The sequence below is a fragment of the Takifugu flavidus genome, chromosome 12 (assembly GCF_003711565.1).
Source record: "Takifugu flavidus isolate HTHZ2018 chromosome 12, ASM371156v2, whole genome shotgun sequence".
Classification (NCBI taxonomy): domain Eukaryota; kingdom Metazoa; phylum Chordata; class Actinopteri; order Tetraodontiformes; family Tetraodontidae; genus Takifugu; species Takifugu flavidus.
In genome coordinates, this window is record NC_079531.1 from 4947130 (window position 1) to 4973451 (window position 26322).

General features: G+C 43.3%; 5 protein-coding genes across 15 annotated transcripts in view; 1 reads left to right on the plus strand and 4 right to left on the minus strand.

Annotated features, from left to right (window-relative positions):
- Nucleotides 1-1536: 1536 nt before the first annotated feature.
- On the minus strand, nucleotides 1537-4722 carry rskra (ribosomal protein S6 kinase related a). 3 transcript variants are annotated; one of them, XM_057048706.1, is made up of 12 exons: nucleotides 4567-4717; nucleotides 4020-4253; nucleotides 3868-3951; nucleotides 3732-3800; nucleotides 3479-3548; nucleotides 3132-3239; nucleotides 2871-2911; nucleotides 2760-2774; nucleotides 2418-2511; nucleotides 2226-2314; nucleotides 2039-2149; nucleotides 1537-1953 (listed from the first exon to the last, which is right to left on the minus strand). In XM_057048706.1, exons 1-12 carry the CDS (start codon nucleotides 4594-4596, stop codon nucleotides 1720-1722), a joined length of 1179 nt encoding a protein of 392 aa, XP_056904686.1. In that variant the 5' UTR covers nucleotides 4597-4717; the 3' UTR covers nucleotides 1537-1719. The 3 variants fall into 3 exon arrangements, 2 of the variants coding, with proteins under 2 accessions (XP_056904686.1, XP_056904685.1); XM_057048705.1 differs by lacking the exon at nucleotides 2418-2511 and adding an exon at nucleotides 2561-2650 and having other exon boundaries at nucleotides 2747-2774; XR_008952920.1 differs by lacking the exon at nucleotides 1537-1953 and having other exon boundaries at nucleotides 2099-2149; nucleotides 2418-2650; nucleotides 2747-2774; nucleotides 4567-4722.
- Nucleotides 4723-4769: 47 nt separating this feature from the next.
- Nucleotides 4770-18340, minus strand: LOC130534523 (bridge-like lipid transfer protein family member 2). Of its 8 annotated transcripts, none has more exons than XM_057048700.1 (40): nucleotides 18138-18340; nucleotides 17559-17686; nucleotides 17340-17466; nucleotides 17154-17203; nucleotides 16903-17044; nucleotides 16709-16827; nucleotides 16562-16622; nucleotides 16305-16488; nucleotides 15726-15849; nucleotides 15497-15621; nucleotides 15320-15387; nucleotides 15108-15244; nucleotides 14809-14963; nucleotides 14354-14547; nucleotides 13970-14267; nucleotides 13395-13600; nucleotides 12270-13320; nucleotides 11930-12121; nucleotides 11642-11844; nucleotides 11448-11566; nucleotides 11135-11358; nucleotides 10865-11055; nucleotides 10634-10733; nucleotides 10356-10555; nucleotides 9976-10273; nucleotides 9730-9887; nucleotides 9392-9598; nucleotides 9154-9253; nucleotides 8892-9074; nucleotides 8670-8791; nucleotides 8421-8576; nucleotides 8164-8285; nucleotides 7914-8094; nucleotides 7722-7808; nucleotides 7152-7262; nucleotides 6930-7065; nucleotides 6485-6609; nucleotides 6298-6399; nucleotides 6033-6167; nucleotides 4770-5937 (listed from the first exon to the last, which is right to left on the minus strand). In XM_057048700.1, the coding sequence occupies exons 2-40, from the start codon at nucleotides 17624-17626 to the stop codon at nucleotides 5752-5754; spliced, it is 6747 nt and encodes a 2248-aa protein (XP_056904680.1). In that variant the 5' UTR covers nucleotides 17627-17686; nucleotides 18138-18340; the 3' UTR covers nucleotides 4770-5751. The 8 variants fall into 8 exon arrangements, with proteins under 8 accessions (XP_056904680.1, XP_056904681.1, XP_056904679.1 ...); XM_057048701.1 differs by having other exon boundaries at nucleotides 17559-17689; XM_057048699.1 differs by having other exon boundaries at nucleotides 17559-17689; nucleotides 17913-18340.
- Nucleotides 18341-18767: 427 nt separating this feature from the next.
- glod4 (glyoxalase domain containing 4) lies at nucleotides 18768-20844 on the minus strand. 2 transcript variants are annotated; one of them, XM_057048707.1, is made up of 9 exons: nucleotides 20686-20844; nucleotides 20462-20511; nucleotides 20259-20379; nucleotides 20041-20185; nucleotides 19779-19915; nucleotides 19585-19671; nucleotides 19382-19495; nucleotides 19210-19296; nucleotides 18768-19125 (listed from the first exon to the last, which is right to left on the minus strand). In XM_057048707.1, exons 1-9 carry the CDS (start codon nucleotides 20773-20775, stop codon nucleotides 19060-19062), a joined length of 897 nt encoding a protein of 298 aa, XP_056904687.1. In that variant the 5' UTR covers nucleotides 20776-20844; the 3' UTR covers nucleotides 18768-19059. The 2 variants fall into 2 exon arrangements, with proteins under 2 accessions (XP_056904687.1, XP_056904688.1); XM_057048708.1 differs by having other exon boundaries at nucleotides 20595-20832.
- Nucleotides 20845-20970: 126 nt separating this feature from the next.
- On the plus strand, nucleotides 20971-23010 carry mrm3a (mitochondrial rRNA methyltransferase 3a). The gene is made up of 5 exons (XM_057048703.1): nucleotides 20971-21113; nucleotides 21201-21631; nucleotides 21722-21966; nucleotides 22044-22205; nucleotides 22291-23010. The coding sequence occupies exons 2-5, from the start codon at nucleotides 21225-21227 to the stop codon at nucleotides 22839-22841; spliced, it is 1365 nt and encodes a 454-aa protein (XP_056904683.1). The 5' UTR covers nucleotides 20971-21113; nucleotides 21201-21224; the 3' UTR covers nucleotides 22842-23010.
- A 1-nt stretch (nucleotide 23011) lies between these two features.
- nxn (nucleoredoxin) overlaps nucleotides 23012-26322 on the minus strand; it is a 34944-nt gene continuing 31633 nt past the window's right edge. Inside the window, exon 8 of the mRNA XM_057048704.1 lies at nucleotides 23012-23980. Within this exon, the coding sequence (XP_056904684.1) occupies nucleotides 23798-23980 (183 nt within the window). The 3' untranslated portion in view covers nucleotides 23012-23797. The remainder of the gene's footprint in view (nucleotides 23981-26322) is intronic.

Consider the following 26322-nt stretch of genomic DNA (forward strand, 5'->3'; position numbering starts at 1 on the left):
ATATCCCACTGAATAAATTATATTTAGCATAATTTTATATTGACATTGGATGTATATAGATGATAGCATCCTCAACCCCTCATCGACCTAATTTAAACGCTGAACCAGACCCCCATGACATGCTATTTTTACTTTAATTAGCAAAAATGTGCCCCTAGGAACATTTCAAACCTCCAGATACTTTCGTCTTCATCGAATTCCTTTGGCATTTCAGCTCAGTTCATGCACTCCATGGCTCAATTTTGAGAGACCTTTTTTGGAGGTTCCAGAGGTGCAATTTTGCTGTCTCAGAGGAGCTTTTTATTGTCTGATTTAAGTAATTCCAAAGAACTTCATGGAATTGTTGCTGTTTTAATTCACCAGTTTTCCACTCCAGCCACGTGATAGTTTTTCCTGAGTGACACCTTGATTGGGAATAAATAATAATAGATTAAATAATACAAAATAATAGCAAATAATAGATTCAACCAAAATTTAGACTAATGTTATTGCAAATTTTAAAAGAAAGTTCTTTAAATATTCCCTCTCATTTTACAGTATATACGTCCAAAGATTTGGAATTATGCTCTGTATTCCTGCAGGATGTTCAGAGAACTGGTGCATGCCGTTACATAACGTGCCTTTTTGACTGGACTGGTGGGAAGGAGAGTCTGGATTTCAGGGGACTCTCTCTGCTATTGTGGGTTAGTGTGCCTCTGGGTCACTGGTCTGCCTGCCATTACACAGCCGCAACCCAGACATGACGGACCTGTCTAAGACAAGGGCCTGAGAGAGAAGCCAATGTCAGGAGGCAGTCGGAGGGAAGAGGCAGGAGATCCAGCATTAGATACATGACTTCAGGAGGTGCAGCAATTATACACGACCGCCTCCTCTGGGACGCTTTTTTTCCTCTTCACTTACCTAATTAAAAACACGTAATGATGATACTTTATCTGGGCTTCAATGTTCCGTCTTATTAAGGTTGTCCTCAATGGCTTTGTGAGTGCTCCTTTAAAAATAGATCAACCTCAGTCACCACATGGAATCCTCTTTTTATTGCTTTCTGTGTGGTGTCTTTCCTTGTTTATTCAGAATGGGGGATTAGAAAGCTTGAAAGAGAAGGCTCCTGTTTTCTTTTGAATATAATTGTACTAAATTACAACATTAAACATTTATGACAGGCAGTAAAGCTACTAAACCCACCTTGAGGTGATATTTTGTTCAAACCAAATTCTTATTAAACCAAACTTATCATTTCTATAAAACAATCCCACTATTATAACTGGTTTGGCAGATCACATGTCAGTCCATACCAGCGTGTGAAGCAGACTCCCCTATCTCAAGGTGCCGTTTAAAACTGCTGCTTACATTTTAAGGAATTTGTTTGAAGCCCACAGACTCACAGGAAGAGGAAGATTAGAGGTTGCGCAATTTCCAGAAACAGTTGCATTTACTCATATTATATTTCCTTTTGCCTACCTAATACTGTTTGGCACTATTCATCAGCATGATTGTCTACAGCTAAAATGCTGGAGTCGGGGGAAAAATGCAAACAAATGAAAGGTGTGAACAAAGTTGGTTTATCATAAACTGACAGTAGGAACAGAGAGCAGGATCACTGGCAACAGAAAGCAGCAAGTATAAGATGACATAAGACGGTAAGATTATACATACTAAATGGAGAAAAGAAAGACCTTTTAAATATTATTATCATATAAACCCGAGTTAACAGATAATTTATCAGAGAACATTCATTTCCAGTGACACTTCTTCGCAATCAAAGTTATTAAAATCCTCCAATGAAAGGCCCCTCCTTGCTTTAACGGTCCAATCAGGGTGGCCTCTGAGCTGCAGGATGATGTCAGTCGGTGTCTTCTGGAGGATGAGAGGGTCGAATGAAAAGCCGCGGAAGAAGGGCTGCATCTGGAAAGATTCCAGGTTCCGCAACCTATGTGCTGGACTTTTACAAAGAAGCTGCACCACCAAGGAGGAAATGGAACGAGCGGAGGTCAATAAACGTGACACATAAGTGATGAATATTCAGACGGAGCATACGAACCTCGGTTAGAAGTAAAATCAGAGTAGAGCTGTAGGACTCTGGGATGACGTAATGACAGTTTCTGACCTTGCTTAACATGGCGATGTGATCGAGTTCTGCAGGTACTGGAAACTGAGATCAAATGATGAAACGATGAAAAAAAATCACCCAATTGGAATGAGTAAATGTAGAGTTTATGTGACATCACCTTTCCTGTCACTAGCGCAAACATCAGAATGCCAAGGGACCACCAGTCCGCAGCATGGCTGTAAGGGCCCCCGCTCAGAACCTCTGGAGCTGCTCGGACCAAACAGGAAAACACAACGTTCAAGATGTTATTTCAGAAAAAGTGGTGGGGAAAATTATGCATCGCCAAAAGGGACGCGGGAATTTGACGCACAGCTGCAGAAGTGGGTCATCGGAGCGGGAACGAGAGCATGCAGGACGGGTCCCGACGCTGCCGCACTGGTGTGAACCAGCACACTCCCAACATTCTGCCAACAAACATATTTGATCCACCAGGATGTTCAGCAGGAAGCTCACCCATGTACTGCATCGTCCCGCATATGGTGAATGCCCGTCCTCCCCGTTTCAGCCGACGGGAGAGTCCAAAGTCGGACAAACGGAGGTGACCTGCATCGAAAGAGACCATAGACGGACGTGATTTTTCCCCCACTGTTCGTCTTCATCCGTGTGTGAAATTGTGTAGGTTTTTATTTTTTTTGTTACCTCGATCACTTACGAGGACATTTTCCATCTAAAAGCACACAAAAAGGAATTGGGATTGTTAAAAAGGGATTGTTATTTAAAAGCACAGCGCAGCAGGATATTTACGTTAAAGAGCAAATTACACCTTTACATCCCTGTGCATGATCCCTAAGTCATGGATGAATCCTGGAATAACAAACAGAAGATGTGGGGTGAGAATATATGACAGAAATATAACAAAAAGGAATGACCAGTGTTTAAAATCTCCTGAAAGGGCTCCCAATCAATGAAAATGGACACTCAAAGCTTTTGATCCGCAAGGAATGGAGGCGAGCAAAGACTGGACGGGAATGTTTTTGTGAAATGTTCCTTTAACACTCTGTAACTGATGATTAAAAGCACAAACCCAGAGCACTGCCCAGCTCTGTCGCAAAGAGTCGAACCTCCTTCTCCTCAAACTGGCTCTTCAGCGACCAGTAGGTGTGCAAGTCTCCATGGCTGCAGTGGCTGCACACTGCAGGGAGAAGGAGACACGTCTGAGATATTTGACACCAAGCTCGGGGAGGAGACCGTGTGAGGAGCTCTTGAAGAGAAATGGAACCACATCGATCTGCCTGTCTGGGGAAGGGGGGCGCGACCGGGAGCTGCGGCTATTTTCTGAATGACCTCAGGGAGAGCCGGACTCATTTCCACTAAAGATGCTTCAATGTATGTAAGGCTGAAGCTGAGGGTTGGGGTTAGGACTCAACTCACTGATGAAGAGGTGGCGCTGCGTCTGCCAGCTGTCGTGCAGACTGTGGATGAACGGATGCTCGAGCTGCCGCTGCATGAGCACAAAAATAGCTTAGGATTCTGTGAAAATACATATTTAGTCCTCGTGCATGCCCTGTATTCCAAACGGCACACTAAGTTTACTAAATAGGGAGCCAAAAAGAACTATCAGCATCCCAATAAAGTGACTAATAAAAATCAATGAGTTATATTTGACAGCCTCGTGGTGGGATACCTGAATGATGACCTCCTCTTTGATCTGATCCACCACTTTATTTTTAATAATCTCTGATTTTGGCAGAACCTGCAAACACAGACCAAAACAAAATATAGTGCACAAACGATGCAAAGATGTAAAGATCGCAACCAACCTTCACAGCAAAGACTTGGTCTTTAAAGTTGTCTTTCACTCTCACAATGGGTCCATATGATCCTTTCGCTATGAAGCCCAGGATCTGACAGAAGAGATGCAGTTTGTTAGCGTTACCTCACGTTTACGTCTCACACGCTGAGGTCGGGGTACCTTGTGACGCTCTCCTTCGGGGAACGTGCGGTGTGGGAACTCGGGCAGGAAGACAGAGTTTAAATCCACCTCTGTTGTCTGGGCTTTGTCGCCTGGAGGCAGGAGGACTTGTGGGACAAGCGGTCCGCAGCCTGCAGAAAAAACGGCCGAGTGGCCGAGTCTGTGCGTGATGGAGTCCCTCATGATTGACAGGAAGCCGACACTGAAGCGGCGCTCGGCGGCTGCTCCGCGTTTCTGTGGGAGACACTTTTACTACTTTAGTAAATGTGGAAAATCTGGATATGCTGTGGTCCATCACTGTACATTTGTATGTGCACTTTTATACATCAATTTCATGCAGTTCAAAGATCGTGATAATTTAAATTAAGGTTCGAAAAAGGAGTAGAAGCTGAGTTATTGTCTGCTGACTTTCAGGGTTGATAATGGAGGCAACTTGGTTAATCAATAGATGTGTTCAGGTCGGATTAGTGTCCACCAAACACCCCTTCGCCCTATTCTGTTCCTTTTCCTGTCTCGGAGGTTGAAAGCTTAAAGCTGAATCGCTCACCTGACTTTTCCTGCTGATGTCGCCCCCCATTGAGGCGGCGAAGCCAGCAGCGCACGGACGGACTCGGGGACGAACGCGCGCAGCCGGAGAGGGAAGAGCTCCATTCCGCTCCAGTTAGAACCGTCACATCAGCCATCGATCATCCCCGCAGCTCCACGCGCGCAATACGCGAATCCCATTCGTCCGACAAACGCACGCGCCACTTTAGAGTCTCTGACATCTTTATTGACATAAAAACAATGAACATCAACACATCTGCTTTGGACACGCGATCACGTGACGCGGTTAAGGCATTTTTATTGGGGTTTTTTTTAGTGGCGTAGCAGCAAAAAACAAAAACTGGTTACAAAAATATCAGAACGTTTAGCATAAAAAAGTGCTTTAATAATAAAATTATATGGACCATACACGCAGCTGCATCACACACACGTATATACTTTGCTATAACATCAAATACTTTTGACATGAGGGTGCACAGTAAGTCAGAAAGTAGAGTGGAACAGTATATTTGTCTGCATTTTACCACTAGGCCTTCCTTTGAGTGTGAGTCATGCAGCCTTGCTTAGTCTGAAGTGATAAAGCATATATTTATGACATCTCACACCCCAGTCTCTGCAGATGGAGGAGCGTTCATAGGAGTTCTCTTTCTTTTAACACTTTAGATATGCACCAATCCTGAGCCAGCAGGACTCATATACTGTTTCACTTCCTCACCAGCTTTAGTTGTCAAGTTCCAAACAGCAGTGTCAGAAATACTTAAATTGTTCAAGGGCCAGCACATATATATATATATATATATATTTTTTTTTTTTTTTTTTTGTCAAAATGGCACATCATAAACCCGTATTTGAAGTTCCCTATGGAGATTTTAGCTTAGATGTAATTAAAACTATTCTCCAGAATATTTCATGAAAGCAAGAGTTCAACCAAAATCAAAATGTGGATTTGTGTCCTGGAGAATGTTGGGGCTAAAACCAAACCATGGATACATGACGGTCATTTTTGGTTGAACTGTTCTGTTCTGTTCAGCAGGCCCATATTAAGATATGTCAGGTTATTACTCCCCAAAATAAAAAAAAGATGCTCCACCATCTGTGTTTCTTCATTAATTTGATCCTGCACGAGTGCAGAAGGAGGCTTTTGTGCGGACCTTTCCATCCAAACTGTGATGGGGTCTTAGCAGCGTCACTTGCGTCGGCTGAAGATGCTCTTCTTGCTGGAGCTCTTGTCTCCAGTGCTTAGGCCGATCAGAAGCCGCGCCTTTTCGTCTTCCTCCTGCTGTTGCAAACCATTATCAGACTTTCCTTCTGACACTTTGCCTCGCAGGTCCGAACCTGAAGACGGTTTTAGACGCAGCTTCTCTTTAATCATCTATAAGCAAAGAACAAAACCCAAGTTAGAAATTCAAAACTGTTTAAAACCAAGATAGCTGCTGATGTTAACTAAAGCAGCCAGTTAGAATGTACCTGTGCTACAAGTGCTTTCCGGCTGTCCCGTTTCACTGCCATGGCAAAATCTAGCCATGTCCATGTATTATTGTGGTACTCCAAACAGGGCAAAACCAGGTTCAGGTCCTTCCAGTCCACACTGCTCTTTTCTCCCTAAAGTCAGTAGATTTTAGAGTGAAACATTTGCTCAACTTTGTTAATAATCACACAAGAATCTGCTGAATCTTCACTACATTTACATTTTTGGTGGGGACTTGAAGGCTGTTGGACACAGAAAACTCACCTTATAGCTGACACAGAGAGGAACTTGGGGAATTTTAATATAGATAAAGGAGTTATTCATAGCTGCTCGTTCCTTCATCTTATCGATGTCGTCGACAGGATGCTGGAAGGACGACATTCCACATTGCAACATGATCTAATCTGCATTTAACATCCGTTTAGAAGTTATGCAGTAAAAAATATCAGACCTCTGGAGGTTTCCTGAATGACCTCCTGACCCCTGCAGTGCGGTTCAGTCCCTGGGTGACGCCTTTGCTGGGGCCCATAGCACCCATGGTGTCCTCTGATGACTGCCGAGCCTTCACAGGGATACCTGTAACACAGACCACATCGTTACTGTGGCCTCTGGGTGACTCTGTCCCAATCTCTTATTTAACTTTAACTCACTCTTACACACACACACACACACACACACACACACACACACAGAGACACACAGACACAAATATGGAAACGCACATCCCTACCTCAAGGTCATATTCAAAGTGAAAGAGCCTTTTAATAGCTCAGTGGGATGACATAACACTGTAATGGGTTATTTAATACCTACCACACACACACAGACACGAGAGAAAATGGAAGATGTTCACTTAGTGGGTATAGATTACACACTATCAGATTCCAAAATCAGACCTGTGGTAACCAATCGGAACTTGTCTTCCTCATCTGTGACCTCTTCCTCTTCAACGTTTCTTCCAGGGAAGAAAAATCCCATCATCCTCTTGAAGAACTGGTACATCAACTGGATGGTGATCGGCACCACGTTCACCTGATGATGGAAACAAAACAATTGCATAAAAAGTACTGAATTAAAGTTTAAACAAAAGGAGACCGCGTAACAAATTTATTTTTTACTTCAAAATGTTCTTTGACTGAAATTCCTCCCACGGGGGGGCGCACTTTACTGAAGATTCGCAAAGCAAACTGGCGCCCAGCTTGGCACGTACTCTGAGGGCGAAGGACAACCTTTTAAAAAGAAAGAGACAAAACATCATATTACATCACATCTTCCTGATGAGAAGATTAAAATAGTCCGATTGTTTAAAACAGCCTATTTCGAGTCGAGTGAAAATACGAACACAAATATGGACAACAACATGAGGTGAAGTGAACTTTGCAATGTGTTCTTAGTTGTATGAGCATTCAAGAACACTCAACTATTTGCATGCAATGCCAACGTAAATTCTTCAAAAGTACCAGAGTGATACCATCTGAACAAACAAGATGGTATTAACATAAATCTTGGAAGTCTGGGAATTATACATACCCTTACACGCTGCACGGACAAACCCAAAGAGAACCATATTCATGATTGTTGGCATTCCATCATATTCTTTTACAATGGTGAGTGCATTTGTATTTTCATTTTTAAGACTTTAGCTGTATTTAAAGTTATTGTCAACCAGAAAAGAGAGTCAAGTGTACCTTATATGCTGCATCAGGCAACAGGTTGTTCATTGTGAACCAGCCCAACTCCAAAAGGTGCTCTGCAGTGTCATCAGATTTGTTCAGCTGCAAAGAAAAGGTTTTACATTTTAGTTAACCTGCTGCCATTAATGTTGTTTGACCCTTATCAGCCACTGGTCTCTAATTCCAGACAGACCCTACTGCGCCCACCTTACTGTACATGAATCTCTGGAGCTCCAACTCGGCAATTCCAAGTTGACCGTCCTCTTCAGTCAAGCACCAGCCGGCCTGGGCAAAGTAGATCTCAGTTCTCCTCGCCACGCTCACATCCTCGGGGGGCTTACGCAGCTCTAGCTTGTTTGCCCGCTGCAGCTGGAAGTCCTTAAAGCACCTGAGAGAGAAGGCATTTGTTATTGAATTGTGTTTTTTATTTCCAGTGCTGGATGGAAGGATGCAAGACCTGATGAGAATGTTGAGCTCTTCACTCTTCATCTGCATGTCGTTCTTCTCTTGGTTTAGCTGGTTCTGCAGCTGAGAGTTGATTTCCATCAACTCATCACTGCTTTGCTCCTCAGTTTGCGCCTAAGAGATGATAAAGTATCTTTAGGCTGTAAAAGGATTTAAAACTCCACTGACAATGTCAGATCATCTGGACAGAAGAAAGAACATAGGAGCAGAACCATCATCTCTTATTTTAAGAAGCATGACATGACTCACTCTGATGTTGGAGTAAATCTGCTTTTCCAGGCGTCTAATCTGAGCAAGGTGCTGCCTGACAGCCTCCTGAAGGTGCAGAATGCTGCTGCGCTGCTCCTCAGGGTTACTGGAAATTTCTAACTGGAAGCGCACACGCTGTTTTTTCTCACTGTGCTCCTACATGTGAACAAGATTTTAAAAATAAAAATATTAAGAAAAAACACACTGAGAATACAAACAGCTCCTTGTAAAACGGTATCACTGCTTCACCTTTCTTCTGGGCTCCACATGTAACAGAAGATTGTTGACAATGTCCAGGATCATAGCGTACTGAACAGGATTAGTAGATATCTCCAGATCGTGGTGAATTAGGGTGAAGGTGTCCACAGCTCCTGTTGGATCAACGTAATTACCTCTGTTAAGTTCTTCATCCCACTTTTAAATTGATTCAAACTGACAAAATATGCATTATGTGAAGAAGATGACACATACCAGCCTGTTTTTTAAGCAGATCCTCTTTCTCATGGCTATTTCTCAGCTCAGGGGGTTTAATCTGTGTGGCTAACTCAGGGTTGATATCGTGGCTGTAGCTGATGTAGTGCATCCGGCAGCTACAGCGCGAGATGATACGTTGAACCTGCTGAGCTTCATTGACCTGAGCTGGCTGGTTCCAGTCTACAGATGTAAAAGTGGTCAATATCTAAAAGATCATATATTTCCATGTATCTTTGTATCATTATGTTGAATATTTTACCTGTAGTGGTGCTAACCATTCCTCCCACAGCCTGGCCACTCTCCATCAATTCCAGCACTGAATCGTTGTTACGCTGCCTGTGCTCCTCTATGTTTTTCACCTAAATACAAGTGAAAGAGTGAGAGCTGAATCACTGGAGAAGCCCTTGGATGTGAGGATGTATTAAAGTGTTAAAAATAACTTATTTGTTATGGATCTATAGGACCTTTACTAATCAACTGCAAAGAACACAGAATACCTCAAGCCACAACTGTCTGTCCTCCTGCTCAGATGGGTTGGGTTCCATGGTGGCAAAGTACTGCATGCCGTCCAGTAGACATGTCCAAGTGGTTTTCTGCTTCAGGGTGTCATTGTACCAGGAAGGATGGTGTTCGCACTGGAGCAGCTGAGCCTTCGCCGCAGACACCAGGACGCAGCCTGCAGTCTCTGTGCCACGCAACATCATCTGAGTAATGCAAAATAGAAGGAGGTTAAAATACACAGCCACACAGACTATTTACTTTTATCAAAGGCCTCATTTTTATTACTGTATTTGGAAAGCACTTGGACAAAAGCAAGAAACAATATTTACAGTACCTGACAGTTGACCAGCTCGATAAACCAGTTGCGGTTGTACACGTCATCTGTCTGACAGGCCGCGATGCCACACAGCTGGTCGCTGACACCCGAGTCTTCCTCTGAAAACACCACAAACTTGTCTGTTTCTTCAATCAGTTTCTGGAGCATCGAAGTTCCTGAAAGGTGGGGGGGGGGAAAAAACAGGATAAGGAAACATCGGCGTGCCACTCATTGTTACGTTTTGGGGTTTAAAAATATGTTCACCTTCATTTTGACTTTTCTCTGCTCGGCTGACTGTGGGCATTACAGGTGTGGTCGGGGCTGTGGTGGGAGAATAGTTGGCAGGAGAGCGTTTGAGTTTCTTGGTGAACAGCTGTGTGTCTATCTTCAGGCCTTTCAGAGCTTCAGTGGAGAGATTTCTCTTTAGCACAGATGCTTTTTTATAGCCATCATACAGTCCAAAGGCGATGTTCCTGTTAGTGGTGGTCCAGGAAGCACGAAGGTCCACCAGACGAAGCTTATGGGTATATGAAGCATTGGACTCATCCTTCTGGTTCACCTCCTGAAAAGGTTAAAAAAAAAAAGGGATTATGGTAAGAGACTATGTTAAATAGCCTTAACATCCCATCATCACTGGGTTTTACCTCCTCTGTGCGGATGCTATGTCGCTGATAACTCAACGACGACAGGCTGAGCAGGTGAGTCTTCTTCACCTGAGCATTCATTTGGTGGTCAGCAGTCTCATCCCAGGTGGAGGCCATCAGGTGGACCGTCACCTGAGACAGCTCACTGACCATCTGAGTCACGTTCCATTCAGAGATCAGCCTCCTCATCACAGTGCCAGCTGAGCAGCACAACAAACGCAAATGTGAGCAAAAATGTGAAAACATGCAAACATGGATGATCATTGTTACTTTCTTACCCTGTGGAATAAGTCTCTGTGCTCCTCGAGTGAAGACATGGCCTTTGCTGCACTCCAACTGGATACCTCTCTGCTGGGCAAAAGAAGCCCAGTAATGTACCTAAAGACAGAAATACATAGTGATTAGCATATACCTGGAGGTGCAAAGAAGTTCATGCTTACAGCGAGAACAGTCTGTACAAATTTTATGGTAAACAGATGTGTTGATGGAAGGCAAAAAAAATCCTTTACTTGTAGTTGTGGGAAGGCAGCTGTGTAAGACATCTGTTTGTAGTGCTGACCCAGCTTCTTGCGGACTGGCCTGAGGCTGTGGAAGAGTTTTCCCCTGCAAATGGGTCGAGATACGCTTGTCCAGGTGGCCCAGAAGTTCTGCATCCAGCGCAGTGTGCTACTATACAGTAGGATTTTAGGCTCAGAGGGTTCTACAAATACAAACGATTATTAAAAGAAAATACACTGCATAGATTTGCAACTGCAGGAGGTGTATTGAGATGCCTGTACCAGATCCACAGTGTTGGTTAAGGTCCATGGTGATGGCTAGGTTAAGGTTCTCAGAACGAAAGGCTCTGTAAGAGTCATGGGGTTGTCCTGAAGTCACATCTGCCATGTTCTCTGCACTGCAGAGCACTACAGAGTGGTGGTCATGGGGGTTTCCATGGCAAAGCCATTGGAGGTCAAGCGTCATATCCAGATTGGGCAGGTGTAGAAAACAGATATCATCATATCTATAAAAGAAAGGTACTGGTTTCATTACACTTCAAAAACAAATACAGTCAAAAGTAGTGTATCTAACAACCGGTTCACCTCTACCTACTTTGATGCTGTCCTGACATTCACGTCCAAATCTCCTTTAAACAAAAACTGCCCAGGCTTCCAGTCAAAGTTCAGTTTATTCCACTCCCAGTGCAGGTTTTCTGTGGTGTTGTAAGGATCCTGTAACCGTGACAGGTTGATTTATTTTTCTACCTCAGTTTAGGACTTTAAAGCCAAAAAACTTGATTGTTTTACCTCAGTTGCCAGTTGATGCAGGTTGGCTTGATCAATATCCATAACCCAGCGTCCATGGAGAAGAAGGCGACTCTTATCCCACCAAGCCAGAGGGGGAGAGGGGTCGACAGTAGGTTTGGTCAGCAGGTCAACAGATTGGCCAATCAAAGTCCAGGCAGGGTCCCAACATGGCCCCCACACAATAGTGTATAGATTTATGTTGGCTGTACAGAAGAGAGAAAAATAAATCAGAAATAAACATGAGTGAAAATGAATTAAGGAGAACTGAAATTTACATTTGAAACTCACATTTGAAATCGTAAAAGAACTTGAGTGGTGGCATATTTCTCAGAACTGTCACATCTCCCCAAGGAGAGCCAAGTGGGATAACTTGTTTTCGCCGACCTCTGGCTTGCCCATCTTGTTCTGTTCCGATAAGACGCCCTGACAGTTTCCAGTCCCTGATCTCAAACAGATAACGGGGATAATCCCGAATTCTCACTGGAAAACAGAAAATATGTTACTTTTACATGAACTCAAACTACAATTAAAATAATTATACTAACTCTTAGTTTATATATTTGTTTTTAAAAAGTTCAATCTTAAGGTCAACCTCCACTGCATGTGGGGCATTTCATTACATAATTACCTAAAAATGCAGTCAGCTTGAACTTGACAGCACGACACCACTGGACCACCAGAGGGAGTCCATCTCTGGGGAAGGGACTGATCCCGTCAATGTCTCTCACTTGCTCTCTGACCCTCTCTGGGCCATGAAGAGACTGATCAGCAAGAACTACTAGTTCCAAGTCTGACACCGTCCAGGTCAGCAGTGACTTTCTCATGGGTGTGTTGATGTAGAGGCGGCGGGAGCGCTGGATGTAGATCTCAATGTGCTTTTTCTCCAGTGAACTATACAGTTCTTCAATCTTTCGTGCAGGGAGAAGCTCTCCGTGCTGTTTGCGCAGATCTGCCACCTTCTTATCCAGAAGCTGAAGACGCTTTGCACTTTCTTTACTTTCATCCTTCATCAGCTCATAGTTGTCTCGCAGCTTGATTTCAAAGATGTCATCCAGGAAGAGAAAGGAGAACTGGTTGATTCTGAAAACAAGGTCAGGGGGTAAGCATTGGTCTGTGGTGGCTTGGCTTGTTGGACGATGAAGAGACTTCAGCCATTTCTGGACACTAATTGCCTTGTCAAAGGTGCTTGAGAAGTTGTACTGGTATGGGAACTCCACAGTCAGAGAGGGGCTAGAGAGAACCCAGACACGGTTGTGGAGAGTGGTGAGGAAAGGGAAGGTGTCTCTGTGCAGCTTCATCTCAGTCAACTCCGCGTGGGTCTCCACATCAAGACTTTGAAACGAGACAATGTTGTGGCCATCAAAGTTGAATATCAAGGAGGGAGAAGAGATACGAATGGATGCAGCATGCTTAGACACAGACAGGGCCTCTGTGTAGAGAAGAATGTAGTTCTGCTCACTGACGTGTGCTGTTAAACGAGTGCGGCCCAACTCAATGCGAAGACACAAAAGTCGACTGCGATCTGAATTAATTTCACTCTCTTGGAGCTTGACCCTGGTGTCCTCTGCTTTTGAGCCGCAAAGCATGCGCCAACAAGCCTCAGCTTCACTCAGATGCTGATACAAGACCATGTGATCTGCTGGTGTCCACTCAACTGTTAACTCTTCTTCACATTCAACCTATTTAAAACACAAATGTGAATTACAAAGATTCCTCCAGCCTAGAGAAATACAGCAGGCTTCCATGCATTTACCTGTAAGGTGTGAGTGGTGATGTGGTAGGTGAAGGCCATTGTGGTGAGTTTGAGTAAGGGATTGGAAGCCTGGGAGGCAGGGCAACATGATTCCATGCTCTCCGTCAGAGTCTTGATTGTTGACAAACTAACCCCTTGAAGTGACACTGTGGAGCTCTCTGCAGAGCTCAGCAGACCAACACTATCCATCCGCAAAGAAACAGCTCCTAAAGAGAAAACAGGTAAAGGTTAGTTTTAACTCAGCAAATGACAAAGCTGAAATTTCCAATGTCCCTGTGGGGTCCTTGTATAAATTAGATGTCTTCGATATTGTTAATAGACGCCTTAAATTAAGAAGACAGGTCAATCATGACTTATTAAGCTTTAGATTTTAGGTAACTTCCTGTGGTGCCGCAATGACCTGGATATTCTGCTTGTTTGTTTAAATGATCATCACCATGGCAGCTGCTGATTATTTTTTCTATCACAGCTCATGCAATTTTCTAAAAGATAGTTCAGTCTATATGTCATTTTGTGACTTGTTAAATGACAGTAAGCCAGAATTGTTGTCAATTCAAAGTTAAGGAATGATTTACCGGCCAGATTAGACAGTGTAAACACATTAACATCTTCAAGACAACAGTCCACTTTAAACAGCAGGTGTAGTTGGGAGGTGCTGGTCAGCTGGACAGCATCGTCATTTGTGGGTGACACCGAGGCCTCATCCAAGGGCTCAGGTACTGTGACGGGGGGGGCAAAAATGAGGGACATAAGACGAGAGAGGCACAGTGCACATGTCTCAGAAAGCTCCACTTGAAGCCCATTAAGACGAGAGTCGACACTCAGACTCGGACACTGGCTACTTGACTCCAGGTGGGGTCGATTGAAACTGCCCTGGAGAGAGAAATTCACAGTGAGAAATATACTATACTAAAACCATAAATATGTTTCAAATGAGTCAGCATTATTTCTGCTCCTACCTGAAGATTGAGCGAGTCTAAAATCAGTGCTTCTCCCCACACGTGTTTACCAGGGGGGTGTGGTGCTTGTTGGATATGAGACCCCTGACCAACTCTCCACCAGAAATTATCCAGGGTCAGGGAGGCACGCTGGTGCACATTCTGGGATTCCGGGCACTCCGATTCGGTTTTAATGTCGAGAAGATGCCGCAATTCTACAGACAAGTCAAAAGAGAAATAAATGTGCAAAGGGTGAAAATAAATGTGTAGGGTTGCGCAAGGAAAATCATTAAATGAAGAGAAATATATTGCGACAATAGAACATAAAACAAAATGCGAAATCCTACCAAAGTCCATTGAGGTTACATATTAACACAACAAGGCCCTCATTTTGTGAAGAAACAACATCCTACGACGTACACCTCCCAGTTTCTATCTGTTTGTGCCTGGATAGGCATGTTAAAGAGCCACAGTACCTCCACAAGCCGAGAGGAAACCTAAGGCAAAAGGTGTTGTGTCTCCCAGCTGCACAGACACATTAATGTTGGAGACGGATGTGGTGATCATCACAGGGGCGTCGAGGTGAGGGAGACGCCTGAAGGACACAAGCATGGGCAAATAATCTAACAGACTACATGAACGCAAAGACATCATGGAAAGACACAAAACACAATGACAGATGCACAAACATGAATGTGGATGAAAAAGAGGAGATAAAACCAAGTTATTAGTTGTAACCAGGTGCCGACTCCAAAATAACACTTTGACAAATTACCTGTTTTTGTGTGTGGCTTTCCGGTGGATTAACTGTTCCCATGGTAATAAATTCAGCCAAGGCGAGAACTCCTGATGGCGGTAATGAATGATGCAGGTATTGACTGTGATTGAACTGGAGACTTCCGTCGATGTCACCTAACGACAGACAAACACAGGAGTCAAACATGGTGCCATATTTTTTGAGAGGTGGCCAAACAGCATCTTCCTCACCTGCAAGGTTGTTTTGAGAGAGTTCACACAAAGGATTCTTTGGCGACTTTGTGAGAGCAGAAGTCCATCTACGTAAAAAAAAAGGAAGCGAACACCATGTTTTTTCTAGCGATACTCAAAAATGTGTATGTTCCTCTAACTGTCTGAAGCCCAGCTGGTTTCCAGCTGTCCACTAACCCTCTAGAAGGAGCTCCAGGCTGCTGTGGGGAAAGCTAAGTTCAGGAGTAAAACTTTTCAGAGGAAGGTGCTCTTCATCATGTGCATAACACAGCTTTAAAGACTTCAGTGTCCAATTAAGGTGTCTGCACAGAAAGGAAAACCAAAAACAAAACAGCTCAGTGAACTGGACCGAAATCAGCAGCAGCAGCAGCAACAGCACACAGTTAACGGTCATTCATTGACTCACCTTTTCTGGCTGTGCATTGACAGAGTTAGGTTTGTATTATCTAACTCTACATCAATACTGTGGGGGATGAGCTGATGGAAGCGTTCTACAGCCTCGGTCTGAATAAAATCAGTGTTTTCACACTCTGAAAGAAAACAGGATCGTCATTTATGTTGAAATCACTCATGAAATCACGATGCACATTAAAAAAAAACCAACAAAACTGCTTTTGCAACAACAATCAGGAAAATGGTTAATAACCCTGTTGATTATTAGGTTTTGCAGTATTGAGAAGTGTTAAATCATTCCAATTGTGACAGCATCACTTTAATTCTATGGTTTGTAAATAAAATGTGTTGCCAGTCACTCTGTCATTTACTGGTTTTCCTGTTAATCTGTTTCTAAATGGTACAAGTAACAACCTACACTTAGATTTAACGAGTGAATGTTGCAGTTCTGTGGTAGTGACAAAAACTTTATTTATAGAACTCTTGAAAACAATTGCAAAGTGTCACGGGTCACAACACTTGAAAATAGCCATTCACAAATCCTTTTCAGGAATTATGACATTTTGGAGATTATGACTGCAAGTTTACCCACCAGATGCATTATGGGTGCTCTTTTTGGAAGACGCAGGCAGTAAGCACTGACTGATAAACAATCCCTCGTGCAGCTCTGCTAAAAGTGTCCTCACACTCAGAGACAAAGAACCTGGCTTCATCTCTGGCAGGCTCACATCTCCAGATAGCAGCAAGCTGAGGGCCACTTCAGCTAAGCATGTATCCTACGGCAGAGAGAATGTTAAAACTACACATTCAAGCACGATCTTCTACGTCTCTGAAAATACGATAACCTACCAACTGGCTGCTTTTTAGTACTTTGCTGCTGAGCTGTCCAACCGAGAAGTCCCAGGCCAACCTGTAATACAGAGGAGAAAAAAGTGATTGGTCGGATAAAAATCACAACAGTGGCAAAAAAGAAATCCGTGTGACAACATCAGCTACCTCTTACACTGATGGTCAAGTAACAAAGTGATGCCTGTAACAGTCATGTGCCATAGTGACTCTGAATGTGCGATGTTCAGCACCATCACATTGACAGAGCTGATATGGAACGACAACAGCTGAAAAGGCAAAACACATCGTTAGATATTACCTGCAAAATGCATGTTTAAAAGAAAGAAGAACCCTGGACATACCTGTGACAGAAATCTTAACTTTGTGGGACTGACTGAAACCTTTCCAGACGTTTTTCCATGTTTTCTTTTCACCAGAGGTTCCAGAGGAACTTGTAAATCAAACCTTACTCTTGTCTCCCCAACACACAACGCCAGATACCTCCTGAGGCAAACATATACTTGTAGATAAAATATAGTGTAGCTAAAAATATCCATCATCATATATTGGGTTTTTCCATCCATTACTGATTTCTTGACAAATGACAACTTACGGCAAATCCTGGTTTAAAAGCTTACTGGAAATCCATATTCTGTCAATCTCCTGTCACAGAAAGAACCACTGTTAAGGCTACGTCACATTCTAACTTAAACCTATAAGAAAGTCATAACTATCATGTGATCTTGTAGGTAGTTGATTAAATATTGTTTCTTTGCCAAGTGTAAACAGTTTGACTCACCAGAATATGATGGGGGTGAAACTGGATACTGACACCATGGACAGAAAACAGTCCGACTGATTTGATCTTGAGATCAGCATTGAGTACCGATCGGAGGAATCGCACAGCCAAGGTGGATATCAGCCATCTAAATGCAGAAAAGGAGATCAAATGTGTTTGTTCCTGCGTGCAACTACATAAAAGTAACATATAAATTGCATTAGCCAATACATTCCTTACCTGAATGTGATGCACAGCACAATTCCAAGCAGAATAAGCAGAAGTAAGGAAATAAGGAACAGAGACATTGTGTCCCAAGTTGTTTACACTCAAGTCTTGGACATGGGTCTGGCTCCTGTCTCTGTCAGCTGCTGTCAAAGACGAGAGACAGTTGAACTTTAAATATCTTCCAATCTGGTGCTTTCTCCTCGCTCATTATCAATAACTCGTGTGTAATATTGGCGGAAATATACTAGCCTCAACATGCTAACATTGCTAGTTAACTACACTGTTACAGACCTTTATAAAACAGCGCGTAGGTAATCTTTTTTACCCGGCGGCGTGTTCAAATCTTCGCCTAAATCTGATCCTTACTCGTAGTCCACTGGTGGCATATCGGCGACTGGGTGCCGAGAGGTTGCAGCGGCGATCCAAACTCCTCACACATGAAATAGTTAACGATACTCACGGCCGCGTCACCCAATTTTCACTAGCAAACTTGTTAGCATGCTAACGCGTAGGCTAGATGAGTTAGCTCCAAGACTGGCACTGAAGTAGAATCCTGCTTTTTGTCTGCTTTCGCCGTCTACGTTACTCTACCGTTGGTGCAGGGCTTCATCGGGTGGAGTCATGTCTGAACGAGATTCCATGGCAAATTAGGAGAAAATAACCGTGTTGTAAAAAAGTGGCACCTACGGCACTTTACCTGCTCTACGTCATTATGCGACGGCGGATGTTAATGACGTAATTTGTGGCACTTAAATTGGGATTAACAAAATAGACTGGACTACAAAAAATGTTCCTCAGTTATGTGGAAGCCGGGTGTGTTTTTTTTTGCATGCTATAGAGAAAGAGAGGAAAAAATATAGTCACTCATTTCCTTCCTTCCCATTGTTCACTTTGAAATGTAAAAAAAAGAGCATGTCATATCCTGGTTTGTCTAATATTGAATGTATTTTTATGCATTAATGTCTTTTGCAATTTGTATGACAGTATATTTTGCCTTTAGGTTAGATTGTTGAAATGTTAACAAATCTGCATTGGGAACAACTCGCTTAACTTCTAGTTTTCCTGAAAGATTTTATATTTTCAGAGCAAAGAAAATGCACACAGTATTTCACTGTTTCCTAATACGGTTTTCATGGATCCGACTACAGTTTAAAAACCAAACAGATTCACACATACGCTGCTCTGTGATTGATTAAACATATGGCGAGAAACATAGGGAACTTGCAATGGTAAATATTTTTTATTTAAAGTACTTTTTTGCATGACAGTATAATTTTTTTCTCAAAGAAAAGTTGTTAAATTAAAGGAATCCAGTGATATATTAGAATTGGAAAAATTGGTCAGCAATTGGTCACAACATAACATATAACAAGTGGTACTAAAATCAGTACTTAATGCGAGCCTGTCAGAGAAAAATAAAAATTTGCAAATTTAGTGCCTCATACAGCAATTTGTGGTTAAATAAAGTGGTGAAAAACTGATGGTGTGAATGTTTTGATGCAAGTTCAACAGCTCAGGCAGTGGCTTTCTGTCTGTTGTGTTTGGCAAACCACTCGTCGCTCTTATCTTCAGCCATGGCCTAGAAATGTAAAGGCACACGGAGAGAAAAGTTTAAAATTCTGTCCCTTTTGCATGTTTGACAGAAGGAAATTGCTGCAAGAACCTTATCAAGCAAGTCATTTCCTTTGGGGTCCGTTGCAGACAGTTCCCGGAAGGCTTCATCTCCAACAAAGCAGATCTCATGACCATCCTGAAATTAAAATCATCCCGTTAGCATTTTCATCTAAAAGTAAAGTTATGATTAAGGTTTCATACTGGCGATCCAGTCCACTTACTGGGTCAGCCAAAATAACAACCTCCACTGTGGCTTTTCCTGGAGTGTCCAGGCTGACTAACGGAGTGAGAATTTTCTGACTTTCCTTTTTTATCAAGGCTTCAAGCTCAGGCAGCTGGGGAATGTAACACAATGCCGAAAATGTAAATGTTGAATTATAAAGCAGGAAACACACCATTTCATAGCCACAAAGTATTATTTTACCTGCTCTCGTGGACATGAAAATGCTATTCTTCCAAAGGCTGTTGCATGATCTACTGTTCCCCCAACATCGTGAAGCTCAAGCTTACACTATAAAAAGGATAAATACGGGACAAAAAACCCCCGTTTGGATTTAATTTAAATGTCATTGAATGATGTAGAATAAAACCAAACACAAAATCACAAACAAAACTCACTTGAGTGTCTGTAAATCCCAGCAGGATGGTTTTCTTTAACTCATTCTTTTCCATAACTTTCATGCCCAAGAGAGTGGCCCAGTATTGTGTTGATCTGTGAAGGTCTGATACTCCGAGACAAACCTTCTGCACGGGATCTAGATGTTGTAAAATAGTGCAACGTAACTGATGAAGTCCATTTTGGTTGCAAAAACATCTTTTATATCAATACATTTTTGCCTTGCTCCACAAAGAGATAGTGAAAATAGGCAATGGCACTCACCAGTGGAAGGCTGTTCTTTATCCACAAGGTAGAAAGGGTACCCTCCTGGAGCATGGATCAGATACAGAGCCTCTCCCACCTCGGTGAGAGGCCAGCCAAGACGTTTGGCATTGCTCACAGCGCTGCTGGACTGCAGAGTGATTCCCTGGCGTGAAATGAAAACACAGTCAAACATAACACGTTGACCTTTGCAAGAGATTCAAACAAATTTAACGCACCCTGAAATCGTTGCCAAGTTTATACTCTCCAACACCGTAGTTGTAGGTCAGCTCAACAACAAAGTGGTCATCTTCGGGACCAAATCCAACCATCGTTTTGCTCCATCTTCCGTCGTAAGGGCTGCGTTGATGCAGAATGTGACCAAATATATGTTATATAAAATGTTGCAAGGATTCAGTGCAGTTATGGATGACGCACATACCCATTGCATGACGCTTTGCAGCCTTCCTCAAATTCTTCATGGCGTAAAACCTAGTGATTAATGAGGCATTTGTTTTCTTAAACGGTACGTTTAAAGAAGAAGAAAAAACCTTAAGTAACAACGTGACACGTACCAGACGTTTTCTGATTCGAGCTGTACATAAGTTAAGGCGTCAGCTGAATTGTTTCAGTTCTCACCGTTAAATTAACATCAAAAACACCTACCTTCATTCCAAGAACATCGCGATAGAATGTGGCTGTTTTAGCCCTGTCGCCAATTTTAAAAACGAAATGCAGCGCCCGTCTCAGTGCCATAATTCTTGACAGGAACGCTTTTGTTTACAATCGAGGAACGATTAATCAACCTGCTCATCGATTATTCTGTTGTCGATTAACGAGGAATACCACAAATCACTAGAAAATGAAAGGCGTGACAGTCAGCTACAAACACAAAGTTAGTTGACATGCATTACCCTAATCATTCATTGTTTATATTAAATTTTATCTTTTTATCACAGACATCTCACATCATTTTCATTCCGTTAAGTGGTGTTAACCGTTAATAGGTTGTAATCTTGCGCAAGAATGACGTAATAGGAGTGTTGTAAATTTAATTCATATGCATTTTATGCACAGACAGGTCTTACACTAAGGTAAGATTGCGTCGTTGTTAAAATCTGACGATAATTTTACCGCTGCGTTTTAAACAGAGCCTAAATGTTGGTATCCTTCTATTCCAGCAGGGGGCGGTAGCTTTGGGCCCAATGTTTTGGACAAACGAGAGAAGAAAACGGGAGGCAAATATGGCAGCTTACATGAGAAGCGTGAGGCGTATAATTGATTTTGAGCGCCACTTCTGCGCAGCAAGAGGGACTTCTATTGCTGTGGAATCAAGGCGATATGTGCGCGGACTCAGGAGGAAACCAGTAAGCGTTATATTTCCAGACAGCGAGCCGGATAAAATCCCTAAAGACACCCCAAGATCTAATCCGGGAGGGCAAAGCGTCAAGAGCAAGACGGATGTAAAGCCTGCAGCTCAGGCAAGACGTGCTCCAGAACATGACTTTGTCGGGACTAAAAGCACTGCAAAGAACGTCTATGTTCCCGCCACGAAGGATCAGGTTGACGGACTTCGCTACGAGAGGGCTTCGGCTGGAGATAAAAGACTCGGGTAAACATCAGTTCAAAACTTGCATAGCTGCAAGGTGATCAAAAACACATGCCTCCCCCTCTGAGCTACGTCTCCTCGTCTGAATTTCAGGAGATTGGTGAGTGTAGCCCGTTCCAGGACATTTCGGGAGCACCAGGGTAAAATCCTCCTGGAAGGCCGCCGCCTGATCTGCGATGCCCTGGATGCAGGAGCCGTCCCGCAGATGGTGTTCTTCAGCACAGCCGATCGACTCAGAGAGCTGCCTTTAGACAAGCTGAGAAGGGCCACGCTCATCAAGGTCAGATTTGAGGACATTAAGGTCTGGTCTGATCTTGTAACTCCACAGGGGGTGATTGGTAAGGGTCACGTTTTAAAATATATTTAAGACGAATGCTCCTCAGCTGTTGCTGACGTTGACTGTTTCACTCTGCAGCTATATTTTCTCGGCCCGATCCTTTGGAAATTAATTTCACAGGCCGACAACATTCGGTGCCGTTGTCCTTGATATGCGATAACATCCGAGACCCTGGCAACCTCGGGACAATGCTGAGATGTGCTGCGGCAGCTGGCTGCCACGATGTTCTGCTCACGAAAGGTACGTGCTGTCAGATAAAAGAGCAAGAAAGTCAAAATCCCTCTTGACAGTTGCTTGAAATGAATCCCTTTTTTAAAATTGACAGGCTGTGTCGATGTGTGGGAACCAAAAGTGTTGCGTGCAGCCATGGGTGCACATTTCCGCCTTCCTGTCTTGCCCAGTTTAGAATGGGATGATATTGAAAGACGCCTCCCTAAACCCGTGACTGTACACATCGCCGACAGCAGCAGCTCCAACGCCACTCAAAAAGTGTCAGGTGCTCAAGTCGGAGCTTCTCGCAAGCCGTCCAGGGCAGGAGACTACGGCTGGATCAGCACAAGGGGCAAAAACAAGAACATGCGCTATGAGGATTATGAATCTGACTCTGATTGGGAAGATGAGGAACATCATCCCACAGTAGACACAAAGATATACCACGAGAGCTGGGCACGGGGTCCCGCTGCTCTTGTGATCGGTGGAGAGACGCACGGCCTGAGTGCGGAAGCGGCCCAGTTGGCTGAGAAAACAGGCGGTCACCGATTGTATATTCCCATCAGCCCAGACGTAGACAGTTTAAACTCAGCCATGGCTGCTAGTATCCTTCTGTTTGAGGGCAGAAGGCAGCTGCTAAAAAGAACACAAACGTCTAAGGTCTAAACTCTTTTCTCCTTTTGTATAAAGTCAGTTTTCTTTCACTTGTAAAATGGAAATGCAACATAAAATATGAACATAAATGTCCAGAACTCTGCATAGTCAATGCAAAATGTGAATCTATGCTTGATCGACTGTAAGAACGTAAACCAGGACATAAAAGGAAAAAACAAAACTCTGTTTGCCAGTGAATGTTTAATGTGTGAGAGGTGAAGAATGATGCAACAGCAAATGAGGGATTTTTTTTTTTTGTACATTCATAGCTTTTCCATTGTAGTGCCGTCAGTAGATCCTCATCTGGGATCCTATGTGGAACATCCTTGGTGACTTTGAGATGAGAACCACCTTTAAAAACTGGCATGAGAGGACTTTTGTTCACACGGCACACACCGACACATCGCGGCTGGGGTCCCACGATATCAGCGCACGTCTCATACATGCACATTTGTGATCTTTGCTCTATGTGCAGCTGTTTTGTCTTTTAAATAGGGCTATAAAGGCTTACGGCTACATCCAACGGAGGTTTAGGATAGTTGCACTACACGTGAATTACAACTGGTTAAAAAATGCATTTTATTCTTTATCAACATTCAGAAGGCAAAATATCAAGGATCTTGCACCCAAAGCAAAGAGAGATCAGCTGATAAGAAGTAGGTCCATAAGGTATTTCTCTGGTTTTGCTCTAGAAAAGCTATTGAGTGAGGGGAAGGAGGAGGTGGGGGTTTACAAAGACCAACATAATCTCCATATATATTACTGTAGGGACTGGCATCAAAGCAAGGCACCAAAGGAGAAAGAGGATTCCATGGAAAGAGGAATATGTCTAAAAAAAATGTAAAATGTCAGTTAAAGTGAGAGATCTCTCTAACAGTCTGACAGAATCGGAGGGAGAGACAGGTGAGGGTTTCCACAATGGAGGCAGTCCCGTATAATATGTCCACTTTTATCTTTAGACTTCCTCTTCAGATGGGCTCTGGTTTCAGCTTATCAGCCAGGAAGTCACTAACAAATTGATCCACTACAGCTGGCGTGATCTCCTCCACGTCGCTCACGTACTTGGCACGGGCCGACATGTCTAGGATCGTGAGCAGGGGCGCCGCTTCGGGGAGGTTGGTGTAGTCTCGCAGGGACTCGGTCATGTCATCCTGAGATTAAAAAGAGAGAACGGTAACGTCTGCACACGTGACAGGTGATGCAGACGAAGGCTAATCCTAAACAGGCAAACATTGCAGATATTAAACATTAAAAAGTATCAGGCTATTTTCCCCCATAGCTCCTCATTTCACAGCTGCTTTTGGCAAAGGAATCTAGGGCAGCGGAATTATTCGATCCGAGCTTCATTAAAATTACCAGACAACATTCAGCAGCGTCTGACACAATCTTTATTAAAATCACGCTTCTCAAGAGGGAATTGGAAACGCTATCCTTCATCCAGCCAGCCTGGAGAGCTCAGAGAGCCGGGATTTAGTCACACATCCTGCAGCGTGAAGAGGAAGGAACCAGGTGGGGGTCCAACAACCCCCTCCCTTCCCCCCCTCACCCCTGAAACACACCACGACAATAAACCTATTATTGTTCTTGAAATTTAATGACTGCATGTCTTCTAAAAAAAAAAAAAAGTATATCAGCTTTAAAAGGTTTGTTTTTGGCACCATATTTCCTCTAATTCAAATGGATATCATGTGTTGATACTTGATAAAATGTTGCATAGTTCACTTATTAGATATATGCCGAGGCATTCTCCTCTTCCCTCATGACCTGACTTCCCCTAATTTCAGTCTGCTGTCTCACAGAAACTTGCTGGGTTTTAAGATCAGTTTCATATGGAAAAGATTAGATCCCAATGCAGAACTAAAACTGGCCAGATGGCGGCGCTGCAATAAAAAAACTGGCTCTGTCACACACGCCGGGCCTCTGATCTGGTACTGATTTATGCGCTATTGTGAGGTTTGTCATAATAAAATAAAAGATAAAGCAACTTTGGATGGATTTCCTGCTATATTTACTTTAAGGCCTTTTTATACTTCAGCTCTTCTATCAGAACATCTGCAGCTATTTCTACTTAATGCATTAAAACACACGCAAACCATGTCATGAATCAACTTGGCTGCTACCTAAAAAGGATAAGTATGCCAAGATGAAACCCATGGTACAGATGAGCAGCAGTGCGTACTTTATACACTTCCTGTGACTGAAGCCCATCTCCCACTGCAGCGGTTCCCTACACATAAACCACTTTGTCACAGAGGCAAGAAGCTACGATGGCGTGGACAATCCCGCTGTTCGCCTTACGCCGCAGAAATCGTCGATGTGGGTCGTCCAGGCGCACAGAGGGAAAATTCCACAGTCTGTGGCCTTTGCAGCCTCTTTGATATGAGCTGATAACAATCTCTCCATTGGTCTTTGACACAGTAGGAAGTCATGCGTCTTCTTTTGTTTGCCTTCTCAGCTTGTATAAACCTTTCCTAGTGAAGTGCAGCCGTACCAGAGTCCCCCACCCTCTGGAGCTCGGAACAAAACAGACAAAGGGCCTCTTCGCCCCAGCCTGCACTTGCAGCTGTGATGAGGCTTAGCATGTGTTTACCATGTGGAACCTGCCGCTCCGTGTCATGCTCACTCCGATGATGGGCGAGCCGGGCCAACCTTGACACCCTTCTCTGGACGACTTTCACGCCTTGGGGAAAATCCACGATTTTGGCGATTTGCAACGACAGTTACTTGCTGGTTTATATTGCTCAAGCGAAAACGTCATGCGTGTGTAGGAAAAATTTACATAGTTTTCATGTTTCCTTTTTTTTTTAGCTTTAGCTGAATGGTTGGGAAACAAGCCAGAAGCTGCAAAGTTCAAGATTCAACAAGTTTTCATCAACCTCGCCTTTAACAGTTAGCATGTTAGCTCATCTATGCGGGTGTTATCCTCTAACCTACTTATTTAATAACGCTATTAAACCGACCAGTTCAATTCTTTGAACAGTAAAACAATAAAAGGAAATCGACAGACATTCCAAATGATAAACCCCTGCAGGGAATGCTGACGGACGTCCTCAGCGATCCCAGTGATTTCACATGTGTGTTTAACATGGCCCTTTGTTTTGAAAACTATGTTTATCATAATTATGATTATCTAAATCTGATTCGCGCTTATTGACAGGGCGTCACAGATGCCTGCACCGAATGTTAATGTGATCCATCCTCAAATCAAACCCGCAAATGTGAACCTCATGGTGGAGCAAGAGGGAAAAGTCAGGGGACCATCAAAGACGGTGGACGCCGTCCAGACAGGCCGACACTGCTGCCCCCAAGGCCACGTTGCTAGCACGCTTCTAAAAATATTCATTGAACTTTCCATGCAAAATTGAACATTGGAAAACAAAGAAAAGTGCAGAAGCAAAAAGCAGGCAGAAGCCTTTGTTTCATCCCCTCAAAGGTGGATAATATCACAGTTGATTTAACAGTTTAGCATTGTAACAGCCAGTGAAAGGAAAAA